General features: G+C 36.9%; 2 protein-coding genes across 3 annotated transcripts in view; both read left to right on the forward strand.

The window, feature by feature from the left end:
• LOC128983662 (transmembrane protein 169) overlaps positions 1-22,636 on the forward strand; it is an 88,001-nt gene that overhangs the window by 5,068 nt on the left and 60,297 nt on the right. The gene's annotated exons all lie outside the window — the stretch shown is intronic.
• LOC128998277 (uncharacterized) lies at positions 10,697-15,055 on the forward strand. Its single transcript, XM_054424340.1, has one exon. The coding sequence runs from the start codon at positions 10,697-10,699 to the stop codon at positions 15,053-15,055; it is 4,359 nt and encodes a 1,452-aa protein (XP_054280315.1).

The raw sequence follows: 22,636 nt of genomic DNA on the forward strand, positions 1-22,636 counted from the left end.
CGTCAGGACACAATGGCCAAGCAGTGTCTCCTCGTGAAACTGTGAGCCAGCAACCACAGTGGCAGCAACTCGTCACGGCCACTTGTGGGGCATTGAATTAAATGAGAGCCTTCAGACGAAGCCACTAGTGGCCGCCACGGCCGGAAGCATGGGTAATTTGTTTTGGGGTAAACAGTCACGGTCTCCCCATAAACACCACACCGGTTCAAGCCCGGAGACAGGCGCACTTGTGCTAGTTGTGGAGTGGTTTCCTTTTGAACTGTTTATGTGTTTGTTTGGATAAGAATGAGTGAGTAGAAGAAGAATTAGGAGGAAGTGGCGGCAAGAAAGAAAAACTGAATCCTATATTCTAATAGGTACGAGCTATTTCTGTTTGTCAATCTGTCTGTAATATATATCTCGAAATTCAGCGGAAGGATTTTGACTAAATTTTGGAATTGGGGACCTAAAAACAAGATTGGGGACAGGCACTACCTCAGGAAATTTTGCATTTCGGCTGTATTCAGGAAAATTTCCATCATAATAAATTGAAATTCTACTGAAACTTAAATATTAAAATCCAAAATTAGTTATGATACATAAAAAGTGAGTTTCCTTTTTTTTATTGCTTTTACAATCAAAATAAACACTATACCGAGCCATGGCTCGGTCCCCGGTACTTAGGGATTTAAAGTAAAATAACAAAATCAATGTTAAGGATAATAATTTGTGAGATTGAAAAGTACAATGCAATCTATCTATACATACAGCCAAAAGTACCCATGAACTTTTGTTAAAACTACAAGTCGCACCCCCATAAACTTAAAATGTTCGTCATGACGAGAAACCTTGCGCTAAACTATCCATTATGTCATAAATTGCCCTTTAAGGTCGTAATTCCTTTCTAAAGGGAACTTTTCATATACCTAATGTTAAAAATACCTCAGCTGTATTTATTTGTTTGTTATTCTTTCAATTTATTACCTTATTAAAATCAGGTGTGATTATTTCTTTCTTTTACTTTTTTTTATAACAATTTTATTAACCGATTTCTTTAATAGTCCTGCAGCTAGCTATACTTTAGTGTGCAAACTTGCGTATACTCAATATTCTTGCATAACGTTTTAGTTTGATGTCTAGGGAGTTTAAAAAACCTGGGTGTTTACCTCCTACCCCCCACGTTTTCCGGCTATGACGTAATCAAAATGGCGGCCAATGATTTTTAAAAAGCGTATATTTCGCAAACTATTTGTCGGATCGGAATGAACTTTTTTTTATTTGAAAGATAAGTTTAAATGCTATCTGTTTTACATTTACACATTTGTTGTATGTTTAGTAAATTTTTCGTAATTTTGCAAAAACCTGTATTTTTTAATATTTTTGTGTTATTTTTGTTTGTAACCTTTTATTGATACAGTATATCAAAAACCACCAATGGAAAAAGTTGTAGAACATTTAAAAAGCTTTACAAAAATACCAAATTCGATATGTTTCACTCAAAATATTACGTCAGGAAACTAGATAAATCTCATAAAAACACCTATTTTGGCGCAAAAACGCCTATTAGTCTGGCATCTAGGGCAGTGCACAAGTCTTATATAGACAGTTTTACCATTCAACGTTGATCTATGTGTCTAAATAAGTGTTTTCAACTCGGGTGTCACTTCTGGGCACCCACTGCAGTTTCCGGTTATGACGTCATCAAAATGGCGGAAAGGGCTATATTAAAAATAACTATATTTTACATACCATGAATCGGATCGGAATGAATTTTTTTTTTTTTGAAATACAAGTTTACATGCTATCTTTCATACATTTACACTTTTGTTGTATGTTTAGTGCATTTTTCGTAATTTTGCAAAAACCCATATTTTTAAATATGTTTGTGATATTTTTGTTGATTACGTTTTATTGATACAATATATCAGAAATAACTTAAAGAGAAGGTTGTAGCACGTTAAAAGGGCTTTACAAAAATACTGAATTCGATATACTTTACTCAAAGAATCACGTCAAGAAACTAGAAAAATCGTACAAAACAACCTAATTTGGCGCAAAAACTCATATAAATCCGACACCGATGGCTGTGTACGAGTCATATATAGACAGTTTTACCATTCAATGTTGATGTATGTGTCTATAGAAGTGTTTTTAACTCGGGTGTCACGTCTGGACCCACTGCAGTTTCCGGTTATGATGTCTTTAAAATTGCTACATGTTACGATTTCACCAACTATTTTACTTAAAATAAGACCATTACCCCCTTTTATGCAAATAAAAGCACAACAAATCAATGTAATTAGTCCATAGGAATGTTCCCAGTATATAAATACCCCGGGTGCAGCAATCCTGTTGACTAAGCGAATTTCCATTTGCCTGGGTTGATTTTCAATTAATCTATTAAATTAACATTGTTTAAGAGTGCCTAGGTTTGCTGCTCAAGGGAAACTAATAAAGTGGATTTTTTATTAAAATATTAATGGCTTAGTGGTGGATAAATAAATCTGCCAAGTTTGATCAAAATATATCCGTAAACAAGCCAACTACTACATTTACAATATTGTCCATAAAAATAACATTGGAATTTTAAATGAAAAATGTTTTTATTTTCTCCTTAACCAATAACCGTACAAAAACGCTTTGACATACTACATTATTTGTTTTTTCAAGGTCTTTCAAAAGGTTCGGAGAAAAATTGATAAATTTTGTGTTATAAGGGTAAAAAAAGAGAAAATCCCATTTTAGTCCCACATACCCCTCTTTGAACTCCGTTCCTATGGTCCGATCACGCTGGTTTGCGAAATTATCCAAATTTATCCTACCTTACACCTTCAAACCAAATTTCATCTAACAATCTAACATTTGAACACACAGGTTTTTGGCCTCTGGGGATATCAAAATAAAAAATTTAAACGGTCCCGGACCTAGGTATTACCATGAGACTTGCGATAATAGCTACTTTCAAATGTGGAAAATTTGCTAAAATGTGCTTTTGAAAATCACGTAACTGCCTTCCACCATTTGTGTCCAACTAATAGTGCAAAAGTACTTGATTCTGTCGTAAATAAACATACAAATTAACTTAATAAACAACTTTATTATTAAAAGACAATAGTTATTTGTGCAACTAGTGAGGAAAGGGAGCGATTGACTCACTCGAGAGAAATACTTACTCACGAGCCGCAGGCGAGTGAGGAATGGTTTCTCGAATGAGGCAATTGCACTTTGCACTCGAGTTGCACATTATATTTTTCTTACAGTTACCATAAAACAAATAAATTGGTAAAGAAACGTAACATATTTTTACACAGAAGTGAACTTTTAATATGACATTTAATGATACAACAGTATAACAGCTGACCAGCTGATTTACAGCCAGTGCTGCCAACGTATTTCGCGCGCATACGACCTTGTCTGCATGTTACGCGCTCACTATTTCGTGCCTTCACGTTGCAGATCTGAAGCGAGTGAGACAAAGTACGGTAATTAGAGTGAGACAATGTTTTTTGATGAGCGAATTGGCCACTTTGCTTGCTTTCTCAAATCAGTGAGAGAACATGTACATTGTTAGGTATCTTTAGAAAAAAGTATTTACTTATCACACAAACAATGGACTGTAAACAATACACATTGTTGAATACCTATCAAGTACAACTAAATTTATAACTGTCCTGATTGTTTTTTTTTACCCGTCTGATGCTTAGGTAACATACCAATTAATTAAATAAGTTACAACTTAACTTAATTGGCCAATAGTGGTATTGCTTGCTACTAGGTAAGCTTTTGCTTAGGATTAAATTTAGGATATTAGGCCTATAATATATTGTTTTATCACTATTCGTAAATAATCCCGCAGGGGGCCCATGCTTGCGTGGGTATGTGGCCTGGCGACCACGCGGACCCTAGCTCTCCCAGAGGGGAGGTAATTGCCCGGTGTCAGACCCGGCACTTCAGGTAGGCCACAGTTATGGACGACTGGTAAGCGCCAGCCCCTTAGGGGGAGCCTCCAGTGACACTCCCTCCTTCAGGGTGGGGGGGTGTTTAGCTCTCAGTGACGCCGTTAATTCCGCCTCTCCTCACCTACCTGTAACTGTGGTTGTGACTTGAGTTCTTCGGGCTCGTCCTACCTGTTGTGTTCGACTGACATTTTGTGAGGCATATCCTCGACTTTGGAAGTAGCCTCGTCCTGGGAGGTGAAAAACCTAGCCCCCAAAGGGGAGGTAACTGCTCGGTGTTGGTATCGGCATTTTCAAGTAGGCCACAGACATGGACGACTGGGCATTGGGTCCCAGTGACATTCCTTTATCCAGGATGGAGGGGTGTTTAGCTCTAGGAGAGATGGAAGTGCATCATATTCTCTAACCTACCTGTGTCTGTGGTTCTTTGGGTTTCGGCCTGCTTGTTGTGTGCGACCAGCATTCAGTGTGGCAAATCCTCGACTTTGGAAGTAGCCTTTCCTGGAGGTGAAAACGGGCAAGTACCCGTAGCTCACGGGGACACTCAAGGGAAACGTAACTTTCCGCAGTGTGAGGGTAACGGTTTGTAGGCACTTATGCAAACCAATCCCTGTCTCTGAGCACGGACGGTATGGTTATCTTGAGTGTGGGGGGTTCTTCCCGGAACCTCAATTGAGTCAAGGGTGTCGCCACCTCTGGTGGATAGGTTCATCCGGGTGGGTCCCACTACTATACCTGCCTCCTTTTGGGAAACCCTGATGGCCTGGCAGTGATGTTGGGTCTGACGGGCAAACGAAGTAGATCGGGTGCTGGGTCCGAGCCCGCCAGGGGTATCTGGGGATCTATCGCTCTAGTTATCTCTGGTTTCCCAGCAACTGGGTAAGGCCTCGATCGGGTAGTGGTGTAAATGGGAGGGGTCCCCTTCCTTCTGGCTATGATGGCGGGTTCTGCCTGTCAGGGATTAGATAGGTCCCGAGTGTTGCTTGCACTAAATGTGTCGGGGCGCTCCATTATGGTCCTCTAGGGCTTGTACCTGGTGGAACCCAGGTGGAGTGACGCTTAAACAAGCAGCCGGAATCCCTGGTTAGGATTGAGGGGCAACCCTCTTTCCGAAGGGTCTGCTTCGGCAGCCGGCGAGCCTGATGACCTTAAGTCATCCGCCCATGATGTGCTAAAGGTTGATGCGTAAGCTTCGGCCTACATCATGGGGCCCGGGTGTGTCTCACGATAGGTACCGGGTACGTAGTCAGGGGGCTTCGGCTCTCATGACAAAGAAATAATAATAATAATAATAATAATATTCGTAAATAACACGTTCAATTGTTCGTATATGAATAACTTAGACTTCCAGTATAGACCTCTGTGTTCAAAATACGGTGAAAAAGGGAAGACTATAAACGCTGTGTGTCCGTAGAGACGATAACTTGAGTTACTTTTGGCTTGAGTATGATTTCGATGTAATTTGGTTTGAAGGTGTAAGGCGGGATTAATTTGGATAATTTTGCGAACCAGCATGATCGGACCATAGGAACGGAGTTCACAGAGGGATTTTATGGGACTAAAATGGGATTTTCTCTTTTTTTAACCCTTATAACAAAAAAAATTATCAATTTTTCTCCGAACCTTTTGAAAGACCTTGAAAAAACAAATAATGTAGTATGTAAAAGCGTTTTTGTACGGTTATTGGTTAAGGAGAAAATAAAAACATTTTTCATTTAAAATTCCAATGTTATTTTTATGGACAATATTGTAAATGTAGTAGTTGGCTTGTTTACGGATATATTTTGATCAAACTTGGCAGATTTATATATCCACCACTAAGCCATTAATATTTTAATAAAAAATCCACTTTATTAGTTTCCCTTGAGCAGCAAACCTAGGCACTCTTAAACAATGTTAATTTAATAGATTAATTGAAAATCAACCCAGGCAAATGGAAATTCGCTTTTAGTCAACAGGATTGCTGCACCCGGGGTATTTATATAGTGGGAACATTCCTATGGACTAATTACATTGATTTGTCGTGCTTTTATTTGCATAAAAGGGGGTAATGGTCTTATTTTAAGTAAAATAGTTGGTAAAATCGTAACATGTAGCAATTTTAAAGACATTATAACCGGAAACTGCAGTGGGTCCAGACGTGACACCCGAGTTAAAAACACTTCTATAGACACATACATCAACATTGAATGGTAAAACTGTCTATATATGACTCGTACACAGCCATCAGTGTCGGATTTATATGAGTTTTTGCGCCAAATTAGGTTGTTTTGTACGATTTTTCTAGTTTCTTGACGTGATTCTTTGAGTAAAGTATATCGAATTCAGTATTTTTGTAAAGCCCTTTTAACGTGCTACAACCTTCTCTTTAAGTTATTTCTGATATATTGTATCAATAAAACGTAATCAACAAAAATATCACAAACATATTTAAAAATATGGGTTTTTGCAAAATTACGAAAAATGCACTAAACATACAACAAAAGTGTAAATGTATGAAAGATAGCATGTAAACTTATATTTCAAACAAAAAAAAGTTCATTCCGATCCGATTCATGGTATGTAAAATATAGTTATTTTTAATATAGCCCTTTCCGCCATTTTGATGACGTCATAACCGGAAACTGCAGTGGGTGCAGAAGTGACACCCGAGTTGAAAACACTTATTTAGACACATAGATCAACATTGAATGGTAAAACTGTCTATATAAGACTTGTGCACTGCCCTAGATGCCGGACTAATAGGTGTTTTTATGAGATTTATCTAGTTTCCTGACGTAATATTTTGAGTAAAACATATCGAATTAGGTATTTTTGTAAAGATTTTTCAATGTTCTACAACTTTTTCCATTGGTGGTTTTTTATATACTGTATCAATAAAACGTTACAAACAAAAATAACACAAAAATATTAAAAAATACAGGTTTTTGCATAATTACGAAAAATTTACTAAACATACAACAAATGTGTAAATGTAAAACATATAGCATTTAAACTTATCTTTCAAATAAAAAAAAGTTCATTCCGATCCGACAAATAGTTTGCGAAATATACGCTTTTTAAAAATCATTGGCCGCCATTTTGATTACGTCATAGCAGGAAAACGTGGGGGGTAGGAGGTAAACACCCAGGTTTTTTAAACTCCCTAGACATCAAACTAAAACGTTATGCAAGAATATTGAGTATACGCAAGTTTGCACACTAAAGTATAGCTAGCTGCTGGACTATAACTATATTTTGTTTATTTTAGTTTAACTTAACCAACCAATAGTTTTATTAATACTTATGATGTCAAACGGGGTGTTCGATCTTCATTTCTTTAGATTATATATTTATAGATTACTAGCTGTACCCACGGGCTTTGCCCCGTTTAACTTCATAAGTATTCGATGGCTCAATCACATCCCGGTTGAAGTTCGTTCGCTACGCTCACTCACCTTTAGGTTAGAGCTCGTTTGCTGTGCTCACTTGTTTTCAGGTTAGCTCGTTCGCTACGCTAACTCGCCTCCAGGTTGATGTTCGTTCGCTACGCTCACTCACCTTTTGGTTGTAAATTAGCTGTTGTCATAAATTTTAAAAAGTCATCCCTTTTATTGTTTATAATACTTTGATTAAGGTTTTTATGTTTTAATATTTAACATTGGAGAATTTAAACGTATTGTTAAGTGCACAGGTGTGCTGCGATTGGGGTTTAATACATTTAGACTTATTCAAAAGTAAAATAGTTTTCTGTGCTGCACTCTGTAGAAACACTGTGGCACTATTTCAAATCATGATTAATGCTAATACAGAATGTAGTAACTATATTCAAACCTACAAAACAGTTGGTGAAAGTAAACATCCTGCTTTTAATTATATTTATTTGTAAACACTGTAGATCAAAAAGTCTGACATTGGCCCACTAAAAACCCACAGATCATCACCAAACTTCACTCGAACCATCCTTGAAAGATGCTTAATAATGCCTGAAAGTTTCATTACAATCTGTCGAGCTGTTTCGGAGTCCATAACGTATATACATATATATATACACACACACACATACATAGTTCCTCTTTTATAGATATCTTTTATATAAATAAAATTAGAGTTTTGTCTGTACATTGCTCAGAATCATAAATTTTTAGGTTGTTTTTACGTTTTATACATTAAAGAAGCCGAAACAAGTCTCATCTAAATTTCTGTCTGCCTGTCTGTCTGTCTGTAACACTCAAGATGGCATTTTACGCAATCTTCTCCAAGAAAACGAGAGTACCTATCAAGATCCAAGTCATTTTAATGTATTCACTGGATTGGCGAGAGTGTCTTTAGCCATTAAAATATGGCCTCAATACTTTGTAAATAAAATTACGGACGTTCAAAAATGCAGTTTTGTGCGATTTTTGTCAAGTTTTCGTCCAATTTTTATCACATAATCATCTATGAAATAACGAACAGCTGTTCGGATCAAGATTATTTTTTCTAGCTGTCACTGATATGTTTACAAATGTTGTTTACAAATGTTGTTTACAAATACCGCAACCATTTCCGATCAAGTTTTGAAGGCAAATCCCATCCAAGTGAGATTAAAAACGTTTTTCTTACATAAAGGATTTAATTAATCGCAAGTGGAATAATATAGTGTAACCGTATATTAATTTAAATAAAAGGCATCATCCAGGTCAGGAACCAGAGATTCTTTGTGTATAAAATTGTTCTGGAGTTTTGATAACCAGAAAGAAGACATTGAATCACAACACCAATTCAATGTCTTATACGGCTGGGAAACTTCAATTTATTAATGATCGTCGCCAATAGCTTAGAAACAAGGTTCCACTCATTGACGGCGCTTCAATGGCGGTTGTGTAAAGTGTAAAGTAAAAAATCACAACTGCAGTGGGCGATTGTAACAGAGGTTTACGGATGATGCTAAACTCGATTTTCCGATGTGTCACTTTCTGTTTCTACCATTGACTATACATAGTCAATAGTTCCTACTCACCGTGTGATGCAATCGCTGGACCATACAGCCAATAGGGCCATAGCCCATCTCTTGGGTACGTACGCTTACCCAATTATTTATAACAACCTTTTAGACGACGATCCTTGATACCGGTACTTTTCCCTAGAATACACGGCCTACCTAGGTACTTAAGAAATAAAATTACAAACTTTCAAAAACCCAACGTTGTGTGATTTTTGTCACATTTCCTTCTAATGTTAATAGATATGCCAATCATTGTTTAGGGATACGTAATCTATTAAATAACAGAAAGTTGTTGTATAAGGTTGGTTTTTTTTTCAAACTGACACCGATAAGTTTACATTAAGAGTTGTTTACAAATAAAGCAATTAATGGGAAATAACTTTGATTGCCGAAAACTTTTTACGAGAAAATCCAAAATTAAGAGATCAATAACCTTGATTAACGCATATTGTTCAGTAAACTTTAACCATTCATATTATTTAACACTCTATGTTTTATTTAATGTACATCTCTTTTCCTTGCAACTAACATGTGTTCTTAATCAAATTAAATTATTCTCTATTGCTAACACATGTTGTGTATCAAAAAGTAAATAAAACAGTGCTTGTTCTCCTATCCCAAAAGTGTGTTCATTTTTTTCTCCTCTTATAATCTCCATTTAATTTCATTCTCTACAAAACATTCATTGGTCCTTCGAGCCGGATTTTGAATTTCAGTCTTTGGATTCAATTTTCAGAACACTTTCAAGCTATCGAAATATCTTTATTTTATCATTCAATCTCTTTATGTTTCTCCCCACTCTCATAGTGTCACAAACTCTATCTAATTCTTAGTAAAGTTTCACTCCATCTGTTTTGTCCAATATGGCTACCAGATCAATTTCACTCTCAAACTTCAACAAATCAACCCTTCTCATACAAAATTCTTTTGAAAAGATTCTCAAATCTGTACAAGAGCTTGAAACACTTTCCCCCTCAATCTTGTCAGTGATACAAATCAGAACTTTAAACAACTTCTCGAACCAGTTAGAAAAGAAACATGAAGCCTATGAAAATTACCTGGAAAGAGCCTTGGAACATATATCAGAAGAATTAGATTTGGATGCAGTAAGTGACACTGAAGACAAACTGCGACTGCTATTCGTCGAAGCCAAGTCTCGGATTGAAGCCCTTCTCCAACAGCAGCCGCAAGATGTTCCAGAAGAAAGTAAAGATTCAACAAGAATTAGTGACATCTCAGCTTCATCATCTGCTCACGTAAGACTCCCAAAACTAGACCTCATCACGTTTGATGGTTCTCCTCTACAGTGGGTAAGTTTCATCAACTTATTTGACACTAGCATCCATCTGAATGAAAGCATTTCAAACGTCACTAAATTTCAATATCTTCTCAGCGTGCTCAAAAATGAACCACTAAATCTCGTAAAAGCTTTCAGTATCACTTCAGCCAATTACTCAATTGCCTATCAGCTCCTCAGAGACAGATACCACAACACCCGAAGGTTAACTACACTTCACCTAAACAAACTGATCGACCTACCGGACATTTCCTCTACCTCAAACAAATGTCTCAGAACGTTCCTCAACTTGTTTTATGAACACACAGAAGCACTTAAAGCTCTTGACTGTGACATTACTTCTAACTCTAACCTCTGTTGTCCACCATACTCTTACGAAAACTAGACAATGACCTTCTAAAACAACTAGAGGCTTTTAGAATTAATATAAAATGCGAAACACATTCTCTACCAGAAGTAGTCGAAATAGTCAAGTTTCTTAATCAAGAGTGTAACCAAATGGAAGACGCTGTGTTACATACCAAGTTTGCTCAAAGTACGAACAACCACAATTCAAATTTTAAACCCAAATCTTTCACATCCAAGCCCTCTTTCATTCAAGCTCAGAAAGTTACAATGGTCTCTACTCCAACTCCATCAAATCAAGACAACTCAAAAAATCCTTTCTCATTTCCCTGCTTTGTCTGCTCATCAACTGGCCACAAGGTTTATGCTTGTCCTAGCTTTCTCTCTCTTTCTTCAAATGAACGTTTTAAAACCGTAAAGGACAACAACAGATGTGTCTCTTGCCTCGGAAAACATGATGTTAAAACATGTAAGTCTAAAGCATCTTGCTTCAAATGCCACAAACGTCATCACACCTTACTTCATTTTGAACATGACAAGACATCTCAAGGTTCTACATCATCACAACCATCAACCACTCATGTTTCGAATGAAAAACCTACCGTATCTCTTTGCTCACAGGAAGCCAGTCCTGCTAATCAAATCCCTAAAACTGTAATTTTAGGCACAACACTGGTTAAAGTTACTGCTCAAAATAACGTTTCTCATGTGTTCAGAGCATTGATTGATAGTGGCAGCATGTGTGATTTTATTAGTGAAAAAGCTGCTCAACTACTGAATGCACCTCGTTTCAAATCCAACTTACAAGTAGTTGGTCTTTCTCAATCTCCAACTCTCACAAAGGGTATTGTGAACCTCACTGTTAACACACTGGCAGGAAAATTAGTTGCATCCAACCATGAAGTGCACATACTTGATAAAATATCTGTCAATCTCCCTAGATCTCAAATATCACAAAGAGTTCTATTGAAAGTAAAACCTTACCCCCTTGCTGATCCCAGCTTCCACTTATCAGGGCCCATTGACATGCTGATCGGAGCTTCTCTCTTCCCTCTTCTTTTAACGAATGAAAACTATTCTCTCGGCCCTAACATGCCTAACATGATGGGAACTCACTTTGGCTTTGTTGTTATGGGGAATGCACCTTGTTCAACCGATTCCCAGCCTGCCAACACTCCATCCATCTCTCTGCTCTCAACGGTTGACAACGAATTGCATAATTCTCTACAGAAATTTTGGAAATTAGAGGAATTATCTGTACCCTCAAAGATATCGGTTGAAGAGCAACAGTGTGAAGATCTGTTTAAAGCTACCCACTCTAGGGACGAAAATGGCCGTTACTTAGTTCAGCTACCATTTAAAGAAAATCATCCACCTTTAGGATCTTCCAAACTCATCGCAGAACGACGTTTTTTTACACTCTCTCCTGATTTGTATAAAGCTTACTCTGACAATATAAATGAACACATCTCTCAAGGTCATATGGTAAAACTACCTCATCTAGATATCAACTCTCCTCACTATTTCTTGCCACACCATGCAGTTGTGAAACCATCCAGTACCTCAACTAAACTCCGAATCGTTTATGATGCAAGCTGCAAAACCAGCTCTGGAATTTCCCTCAATGATTCTCTCATGACCGGCCCTAAATTACAGACCAACATTTGTGATATATTGCTACATTTCAGAACACACAATATCGTTTTCACTTGCGATATTCGCCAAATGTATCTTCAAATCTTAATCAAACCTTCCGATCAACTGTTCCAACTTGTCTTGTGGCGTGACAATCCCTCTGAAGATATATCCACATACAAACTCACTCGAGTGACTTTTGGAGTAAATAGCTCACCCTACTTAGCGATTCGTACCCTCCACCAGTTAGCTGAAGACGAAGGTAAAGACTTCCCTGAAGCAGCAAATGTCTTGCGCACTCAGACTTACGTAGACGACATTGTAACTGGAGCAGACACGGTAGATGAAGCAAAGAACCTTCAAAATCAACTCATTCAACTACTCAACCGTGGACACTTTGAACTTCGAAAATGGACTTCAAATTCTCCCGAGCTTCTTCAGTCTCTTCCAGACACTCATAAAGACTCTCCAGTCTTTCTTGAAAATACACCTGATCCCCATTTCTCAATTCTTGGCCTACACTGGTCTCCAGACTCGGACAATTTTTCATTTCATCTCAACCTACCGCCAAAAACACTAACTAAACGTCACGTTCTCAGTCTAGTCGCTAAAATATACGATCCTTGTGGATTTCTTAGCCCATGTACTATGACAGCGAAATGTTTTATTCAACTTCTCTGGACGACCGGTCTACAATGGGATGAACCTCTCACTCCAGAACTTAGTGCAATTTGGAGTAACTTTATCTCAGCGATACCAGCACTTGCAGACATTCAGATCCCTAGAGCATTGAAAATCTCTCCAAATTCTAGTGTTGAACTTCACGGCTTCTCAGACGCCTCTGAACGTGGGTTTTCAGCTGTTGTCTATGTACGATGTTCCCAACCCAACGGAGAAGTGACTACACGTATGGTTTTATCTAAAACTAGAGTCGCCCCTCTCAAGAAGGTGACTCTTCCACGATTAGAACTCTGCGCTGCCCACTTATTAGCTCAACTCGTAAACTTCTGTTGTTCTTCATTCAAACCCTTAATTTCACTCAACCAATGTTATTTGTGGTGTGATTCTTCAGTAACCTTGACATGGCTTCAAACTCCATCTTACAGGCTGAAAACATTCGTGGCTAACAGAGTCGCCCAAACACAAGAACTTGTCCCCTATCACTGTTGGCGTTACATCCCTAGCAAGGAAAACCCTGCTGATTGTGCTTCAAGAGGTATTCTAGCCACTGAGCTTGTGTCTCACCCCCTTTGGTGGTCAGGGCCTTCTTGGCTTTCTCTTCCCCCTTCAAACTGGCCTGATGTAACTTTTTCACCTACAGATATCTCAACATTAGATGAAGTAAAACACACTCCTCTAACTGTACTTGTGTCAACTACCACTGAATCTACGCTGACCAATCTTCTCATTAAATATTCTTCATGGGAACGACTTCTTAGGATTTTTGCTTACGTCCTTCGTTTCATACACAACTGTAAAGGTTCTGAAAAACGCCAAGGTTTCATCTCAACACAGGAACTGAAAGACACAAAATATCACATTTTTAAACTTGTACAAAAAGAAGTATTCACAGAAGAAATCAACTGCCTCAAACGGAAATCATTTTGCTCCACTCGTTTACAACGTCTTTCACCTTTCATTGACTCATTTGGATTATTGCGTGTTGGAGGACGTCTTTCTCAGACATCACTTCCTGAAGATGCTCGACATCCCATTATTCTGCCAAAAAAGCATCATGTGGTAAATCTCCTCATTGACCACTACCATATCTACAATCTTCATTCAGGCCCTCAGCTTACTCAAGCATTACTTTACAAACATGTTTGGATACTGTCTGCCCGTTGTGCCATACGCTCTCGTATCCATAAATGTGTCAGATGTTTCAAAGTCAAACCTAGAAATGTGTGTCCTCTCATGGCTGATCTCCCTCAGTCTCGTGTAACTCCTGCTCGACCTTTCCTCCACACCGGCATAGATTATGCAGGGCCTTTTACTGTTAAAATCTTCAACCTCAAGGCAGTGAGACACATAAAGTCATACTTTTGTACTTTCATCTGCCTCGTCACGAAAGCTGTACATTTGGAAGTAGTAACAGACCTAACGACTGAATCTTTCATTGCTGCAATGACTCGATTTGTATCTCGCAGAGGACATTCTTCCGACATTTACTCGGATTGTGGGTCCAACTTCATTGGTGCTGACTCTACCCTACGCAAGATTGTTGAAAAATCTCTTTATTGTCAAGACTCCAAACGGAAGATTCAACGATTCTCTTCACTTAAAGGCATCAATTTTCATTTTAATCCACCAGCCGCTCCGCATCAAGGAGGATTGTGGGAATCGTCTGTAAAGAATGTGAAACATCATCTCCGTCGAGTAATGGGAAACTCAGTCTTAACACTCATTGAATTCATCACATTGTTGACCCAAATCGAAGCAATGCTCAATTCCCGACCACTGACACCTCTTTCAAATGATCCTTCGGATCTCGCAGCACTGACTCCCGGACACTTCCTGATTGGTGCACCCCTCACAGCAGTACCTGAACCTAATCTCCTGACAGTTCCTGAAAACCGTCTCAAGCAATGGCAGCTAGTTCAAGCATTTCATCAACGCATATGGCATAGATGGCACCTAGAATACTTAAACAACTTGCAACAACGTACCAAGTGGACTCGGAAATCAAAAAATCTTGAAGTGGGTGACCTTGTTCTGGTACATATGGACTCACCACCTCTCTCGTGGCCTCTCGCTCGAATTACAGCAGTTCATCCAGGGGCTGATGGGGTTGTGCGAGTGATAGACTTAAAAACATCAAGTGGCAACCTCAGAAGATCTGCCCACAAAGTGTTTCCCCTGCCAACTGTGGATTCGTGAACTGTTTTGTTGAATCCACTGGGGATTCAAGGCCCCCGGTATGTTCAGTAAACTTTAACCATTCATATTATTTAACACTCTATGTTTTATTTAATGTACATCTCTTTTCCTTGCAACTAACATGTGTTCTTAATCAAATTAAATTATTCTCTATTGCTAACACATGTTGTGTATCAAAAAGTAAATAAAACAGTGCTTGTTCTCCTATCCCAAAAGTGTGTTCATTTTTTTCTCCTCTTATAATCTCCATTTAATTTCATTCTCTACAAAACATTCACATATAATTTGGTCGGATGTACTAAAGTTCTTAACCGTCGTAAACGTTGGTTTTTGGTACGGTACTGGTTCTTTTCCTTTGAACCGTTGGTAGCATCAAGAATCATTTTTACGTACCAACACATCACTGTAATTTACAAATTAGTTATCGTTGGTGTTGCACCTTATTTATTACAGGCGTATTCAATTTAATTGACGTCTTAACTGTATAAGTTTTGCTTTTTCTGTCTGGATTCCAAAATGTTAGTTTATGCTAAGAAAACGATAACGCATTTTAGTAAAACATTTATTCAGCAAACCATCATGAATTGTTCAAACGCTTTGAACGTTGTTTATGTATCAATAGTTCGTGGCCTATTTTGATAATTTTTATTATAAATTACCAATATAAATCGTCTATAGATTTACTGTAGGTTGCAAACCAACCTTATACAACAACTTTCTGTTATTTAATAGATTACATATTCCCTAAACAATGATTGGTATATTTATTAACATTAGAAGGAAATGTGACAAAAATCACACAACGTTGGGTTTTTGGAAGTTTGTAATTTTATTTCATATAGCAAACCGATTCATATAGCGTTTCGACAGAATTTCGGGTCATCTTCGGTCGAAGCAAATATAAATTGTTATGATAAAATTTTATGACAGTAACAAAGATTTCAAATACTAATTTTATATGTACTTTGTTATGCTTAAAGCGTAGGAAATTCCCTAATTAAGTTCTGTATTTTTGTGTGTATGTATGTTGGTAACGCAATGTCCTTATTTCTCAGTGTTTCACGGAAAGGACAAGAGCACCTTGATAATGAAAATGTCAACCCGAATAAAGTGTTAAATTGTGAGGTTGAGGTAGTACCTTAAATATTTTTAACCATTGTGGAAAGTAACTTTCAATTATAGGCCAACCTTAGGGCTATGCCTTATAGATATATAAAGCATTTTTTAGTTTAATCATTGGATTTAACATATGGACCAACAAGATCCGGGTGACATTTAATTGTGAAGCATTAGTTTTGGCTTGAAACTGTCAGATACTGTATTTGCGAAGGTTTATATATAATAGTTTTGTCAGCATATCTGAAAGTATGCAAACCAACTGCTGTGCTTAATATAAGAAGGTTTTAACTGACTATGATAAGATCCCCGTGCGTAGAACGGGCACACAGCTAGTAGATATATATAACAGAACAACTCCCTCATTTTTGAACCGATTTTGATGATTAAAGTGTAAAAAAATTGCCCTAGTCTGAAGTTTTAATCTTTATTAGTTTGGGCAGGATCTTCCATCAAAGTTGGGTTTTCTCCCATAAGATTAGCATGGGGGAATCTAATATTTAATTGGTAAATTCTCTTGGGGGTCTGCCCAAGAGGCCTTTAAAGTTCCCTTCTCAGATTTGTTTACCATACATTATGGTCATATGGATAATTTGTCACTACTTTTTAATGAAACAGCTGTTAATATTTAAATTGTCTTTAAAACAACACATATTATAGGGAGTTACTGAATTTGTCAAAACAATGTAGGCCTATTAGCAATGTTTTTTTTTTCTCATTTTAACATTGATTTTCTTCTACATCATGTCATGTTTTGTAATATAACGTACTACAGTAAATATTAGGAAATCAGTGGAAAATCGTAATATCACAGCACACTTAAAACTATTTATCATCAAGTTAACTTATATCTATTGTACGGGTTGGTGTCTGCCTTTTTGACCACTTTTGCCTATATTTTGTCATATTATTCAAGACAGATCATCATTGCTTTATCATTTGCATTATTTGTTGCCAATGAAGCCACACGAACATATGAACGTGGCCCCTAACAGTTCAAGAATAAAAGCCAGGTTCATTACAAGTATAAATCCACTACACCTAACATTCTGAAGAGAGATTATATTGAAATCCTCCCGCCGCAGCAAACCTGCAGACTAAGCAAATTTCTATTTACCCGGCTTGATTTTAACTCAAATATTTCCTAAAAAATTTCAGATTTATTTCCTATTTATTTAAATAACATTAATTTTAGTGAATACTTAGGTTTGCTGCTACGGGGAGGATATTGTGGTGTGTTTTTTTTTTTTTTATTGAAATGTTGATAGCTTAGTATGAAATTAACAAAATTGCCAAATTTGATTAAAAAAAATATATCCATAAACTAGCAAACAACAACAGTTTATATTCTCCATAAGAATAACATGGGAATTTTAAAATTACAATATTTTAAATTATCTCCGTGACTTTTGGGCATACAACAACGCTTCAACATACAAAATTATTTATTTTTTTAAGCTCTACAAAATAGTTTGGAGATAAATTATGAAATTTTGTGTTTTTAGCATAAAACCCCCCATAAACCCCCATTCCCATAGTCCGATTATGCTGGACGGCGAACTCGTTTGAATAAACGTAGATTTTCTTGTTTGTACCAATTTCATCAAAATCGGATCATTTTTGCTCGAGTTATCGTGCTAACGGACACACACACACACACACACACACATATATATGTTAATCTTGATTTGTTGGCTACTCATCATATAAATAAATTTATACACAATTTACAAAAAAATGTGTAGGTATATTACTAAGTCGAGTTTACTTCTAAACCCATCGTCAGCCTCTGTTAACAACATAAGTAAATAAACTATGATTTATAATGTTTGTTTACAAATTAACATATGTTAGAACTATTTTAGAATTAGGTTAGTAGGAAAAAAATGTGTTATATATGTATATATTATGAGATGTCGCAGTTAATTTATTATTGTTTTTCCAATTTTAATTTTGTTCTCAACCTCTTCTCGAATCAAAGGTATAAACATGGGGCTGGTAGTAGCACTAGGTTGGGATATGCTTCTTTCATCAACCGCCATGCAAGCAGCTTCTTTAAGATTTCTTAGTTTCCAAGTCTTGCCTGCCACTGCATACCGCCGGTGCCGGGGATGTGCCGGCGACGCAGTGGCGTACGTAGCCAAATACAAGCTTGCACACTCACCGATTGTTTGCCGACCATCTGGCAGTTCTCGCTACACCATCCTCCATTTCAACCCACTGCTCATCTGACATTTTTCATTAGTTTTGGTAGTGCGTGTTTAAAACGTTTTAAATTGGTGACTTAATAGATAAGGATGCTATTGACATTTTGAAATAGGTAGTTGACAACTTTACTGTTATCAAGCCTTAGTTCTTAAAAAAGTGTGTGGAATGTTCCCGTTTTTTCTCTGCTTTGATTAATTGGATAAATCCAGAACATGCGTTTAATCATACGGCGCTTAACCTACGTCGATACAATAACTACATAGCAACAACTCTTTTAGGATTAAATATTCAATAATCTCGTCTCGTTCCGACACAAAAACAAAGACTGATCGTTTCACCGATAAAAATCCGGTATGTGTGCAAGCACCGTGATTCGATAAAATATCGACCGACTTATTACCGACCGTCCAAAATCGGTGTGTGTGCAAATAGCCTTTGGTTGCATAAGCATGTCAGCATTTGCTGCTGTGAGCCCCTATCATTATTAAGAGACTTTGAAACATATAAGAATATATATACAGTATTGTTTATATTACAGTATTTTTCTTTTTCATTTTGTGATTAACGTGTTTGAAAAATAATAGGTTAAACCCGTCAAAATCAACGGTTGCTTTAAAGGCTTACACTAATTCATCCAACTGCGATAAATAGAGTGAAATTAATCTAGAGGTTAAAATACCTTTAATCCGTCAATGTGATCAAATGTCACCGATGAGCGGCGACCGGTTTCAACCCAGCTGTGGGGCCATATCTTCAGGCGATGAAGGAACATAAATATCACTCCGAAGAGGTCGTCATAAAGTCTATAAATACGTCACGAGAAACAACACATAAATACATTATTTAAATACATTATTTACAAATACATGTGTGGCCACAAATTAACTGCGCAGCAGACGGTACGCCTACATTAAGTTGCTAGTCCAGACCTATAATTGGTACAGACCAATAATTGTTAGTTGGCGTGGCGGACATTAAGTTGCTAGTCTGGAAGTGTACGCGTACCGTCCGCCGCGCAGTTATTTGTGGCCACACATGTATTTTTAAATAATGTATTTATGTGTTGTTTCTCGTGACGTATTTATAGACTTTATGACGACCTCTTCGGAGTGATATTTATGTTCCTTCATCGCCTGAAGATGGCCCCACAGCTGGGCTGAAACCGGTCGCCGCTCATCGGTGACATTTGATCACATTGACGGATTAAAGGTATTTTAACCTCTAGATTAATTTAAATTTGTGATCAGGAGGCAAAAAACAACAGAAATTGAGAGTGAAATTATAAAACATTTGAGCATTTAGCATTGTTTAATGATTAATAAATAAGTGTAAAAACAATAATGTCTATTGCGCTTAGTTAAAAAATATGGTTGATCATTCAATGAATAACATATTTCTTATACAGTATGTTATAGGAGTTATTGTTACTATGTTAACTGGTTTCTCTTTTTTTGGAGGAAATATATGAAGAATGCTTTTGGAGGAACCTTTAAATAGTATTAAATCGTATTGGTGGATCTTTTGTGGTAAACACTTCTACGATTTCATCTGTGTTATGCAGATTAAATCTATGCTTTTTTTAGAAAAATATCTGTTGAGAAGGCACATTCTTAATTCAAATGGAGGCCACCCTTAAGGTGTGTAAGTTTTATTTTTATTACCTTCGTCTAGTCGGTCATCATACCAGACTTCTGTGTATATTAATAACCCTCTAGCATAATTTTGATAAATTGGTCGCTGGGTTACGGTTAAATGTGGAATTGCATGACATGCGGATGTCAGTTGTCTCAGCCTTATCAACTACATACATTTTAGCGAATTTCCCATATAGGGATTAATCTATTACCGTAGGTCTCATGATGAGACCTAGACCTGGGACCAATTTACTTTTTCGTTTTGAGATCCCCAGAGGCCAAAAACACCATCCGTTCAAATTCATATATATATATATATATATATATATATATTCCGGTATGTTTTTTTCTTGATGGTATTATTTATGTTAATCTTGATTTGTTGGCTACTCATCATATAAATAAATTTATACACAATTTACAAAAAAATGTGTAGGTATATTTCGAGTTTACTTCTAAACCCATCGTCAGCCTCTGTTAACAACATAAGTAAATAAACTATGATTTATAATGTTTGTTTACAAATTAACATATGTTAGAATTATTTTAAAATTAAGTTAGTAGGAAAAAAATTGTTATACAAGTATATATTATGTAGATGTCACAGTTAATTTATTATTGTTTTTCCAATTTTAATTTTGTTCTCAACCTCTTCTCGAATCAAAGGTATAAACATGGGGCTGATGGTAGCACTAGGTTGGGATATGCTTCTTTCATCAACCGCCATGCAAGCACCTTCTTTAAGATTTCTTAGTTTCCAAGTCTGCTTCCTGGTAGATCATAGTCGCTTCAGTCCAATGTAGGCCTATTCTATGTTCTTCAGAGAAGACAATGTTCACTAAGTTTGGAATAATTCTCCAAATGGTTACTAATGCTCTTCTGGTGTTCTTTTAGTCTCTTCTCCATAGGCCGTGATGTTTGTCCGTAATAACTTCTTCCACATTCACAGTGTATTTTATAAACTATACTTTTAGGGTCTTGATCTTTGTTCTTGGGCTTCACTCTGGTCAGAAAACTTCTCAATGTAGGTCCTGAAGAGAATACTGTTCTTATATTAAACTTGTTGTTCATTCTTCTTATTTTTTCAGACTTACCCTTGACATACGGTATAGATATGGTACAATTAGGTCTTTCTTCATTTCTACTTAAGCTATTTCTATTTACATATTTTGTTTTGTTTTATTGAAGGCCTTAGTTATCAAATCTAACGGATAATTATTTCTTTTTAATCCTTCTTTAATTATTTCTATCTCTTTATTCCTTGCTTCTTCGTCTGATGATACTTTGAATGCTCTGTAAAATAAGCCTTGGGCTATCCCCATCTTTACGTTATTTGGGCTATTAGAGTGAAAATTTAAATACTGTCCCGTATTGGTAGTTTTCCTATAGAATGAAGTCATGAAGCCATTTTCTTTCTTTTCAACTAACACATCAACAAATGGTAGTTGATCGTTTATTTCTATTTCTGCTGTAAATTTAATAGTTGGGCGCAAATTGTTGATATGGTGTAAGAAATCGTTGAGATTGGTATCTGGCTCCCATAAACAAAATAAAGGGTGTCCCAGTAAGAACGCCGGATTTGAGGAGCGTCTTATCCTTATCTGTATTTCAATAGGAATTCCCAAATTATCAGCGATGTTATCAGTATTAGGTCCCTTTTGTAGTCATGAATCGTTACACGACGGATCAACGCGTGGTCATAGATAAAGTGCACTACAAGCACAGAAGCTGCGCACTATTTACGGCCGGGACAATGCACCAAATGATCCATCTGTCCGAAGATTGATTTATTAGTTCGAATAAATTGGCTCAGTTCTATTTTGGGGATATTTAAAGTCGCTTGTTTTCGCCAATAATCCTCAAACAATCCAAGACTTGAAGGAGGAAATGATTCGTGCCATTAATGGAATTCAACAGGAAGTGTGTGAAAAAGTGATGGAAAACTTTGTCAAGAGATGTCGAGCTTGTCAGTATTCAGCAGGTTGGCACTTACAAGACATAATACTCAATTACTAATCGGAGATACTATGCTTTATGATTCATGTTTCATATTGTAAATTTAGTGAGAAAATATATGGTTTGTTAACATTTCAAATCCGGCGTTCTTATTGGGACACCCTTTATATCGTCCAGATATCTAAGCCATAATTTTGGTTCCCTTCCCCATGTTCTAAGGGAGACACTTTCAAAACTGTCCATGTAAATATTACTCAGTATAGGACTTAATACTCCACCCATTGGTAAACCTGATTTTTGAAGATAAACTGAGAGTTGAATTGGAAATAACTGTGATTTACGCACACCCCCAACATTTCCATAATTGAGGACACAGGAAGATCAGTTCGCTCTTGTAGACCATCGTCTTTCTCCAACTTTGTTCGAACTACGTTTAGCAGCTCATCTACTGGTATGTTTATGAATAAGCTGGAAACGTCATGACTAACCATTATGTCTCTTGTACTTACATTTATTCCTTTAATCTTCTCGCCAAATGTTGATTTACACTACACACCTACCTTCTTCAAGTGATGAAAACTATAAAGATAAAATTAGAAAAAATACAGTGGCATTTTACCGGCGCCGATCAGATGTCGGTGTGTGTGCAAGGTCCCGTTCCCGCCTG

The sequence above is a fragment of the Macrosteles quadrilineatus genome, unplaced genomic scaffold, assembly GCF_028750875.1.
Source record: "Macrosteles quadrilineatus isolate MER2022 unplaced genomic scaffold, UCM_ALF_1.0 Scaffold_1__1_contigs__length_201487025, whole genome shotgun sequence".
Classification (NCBI taxonomy): Eukaryota; Metazoa; Arthropoda; class Insecta; order Hemiptera; family Cicadellidae; genus Macrosteles; species Macrosteles quadrilineatus.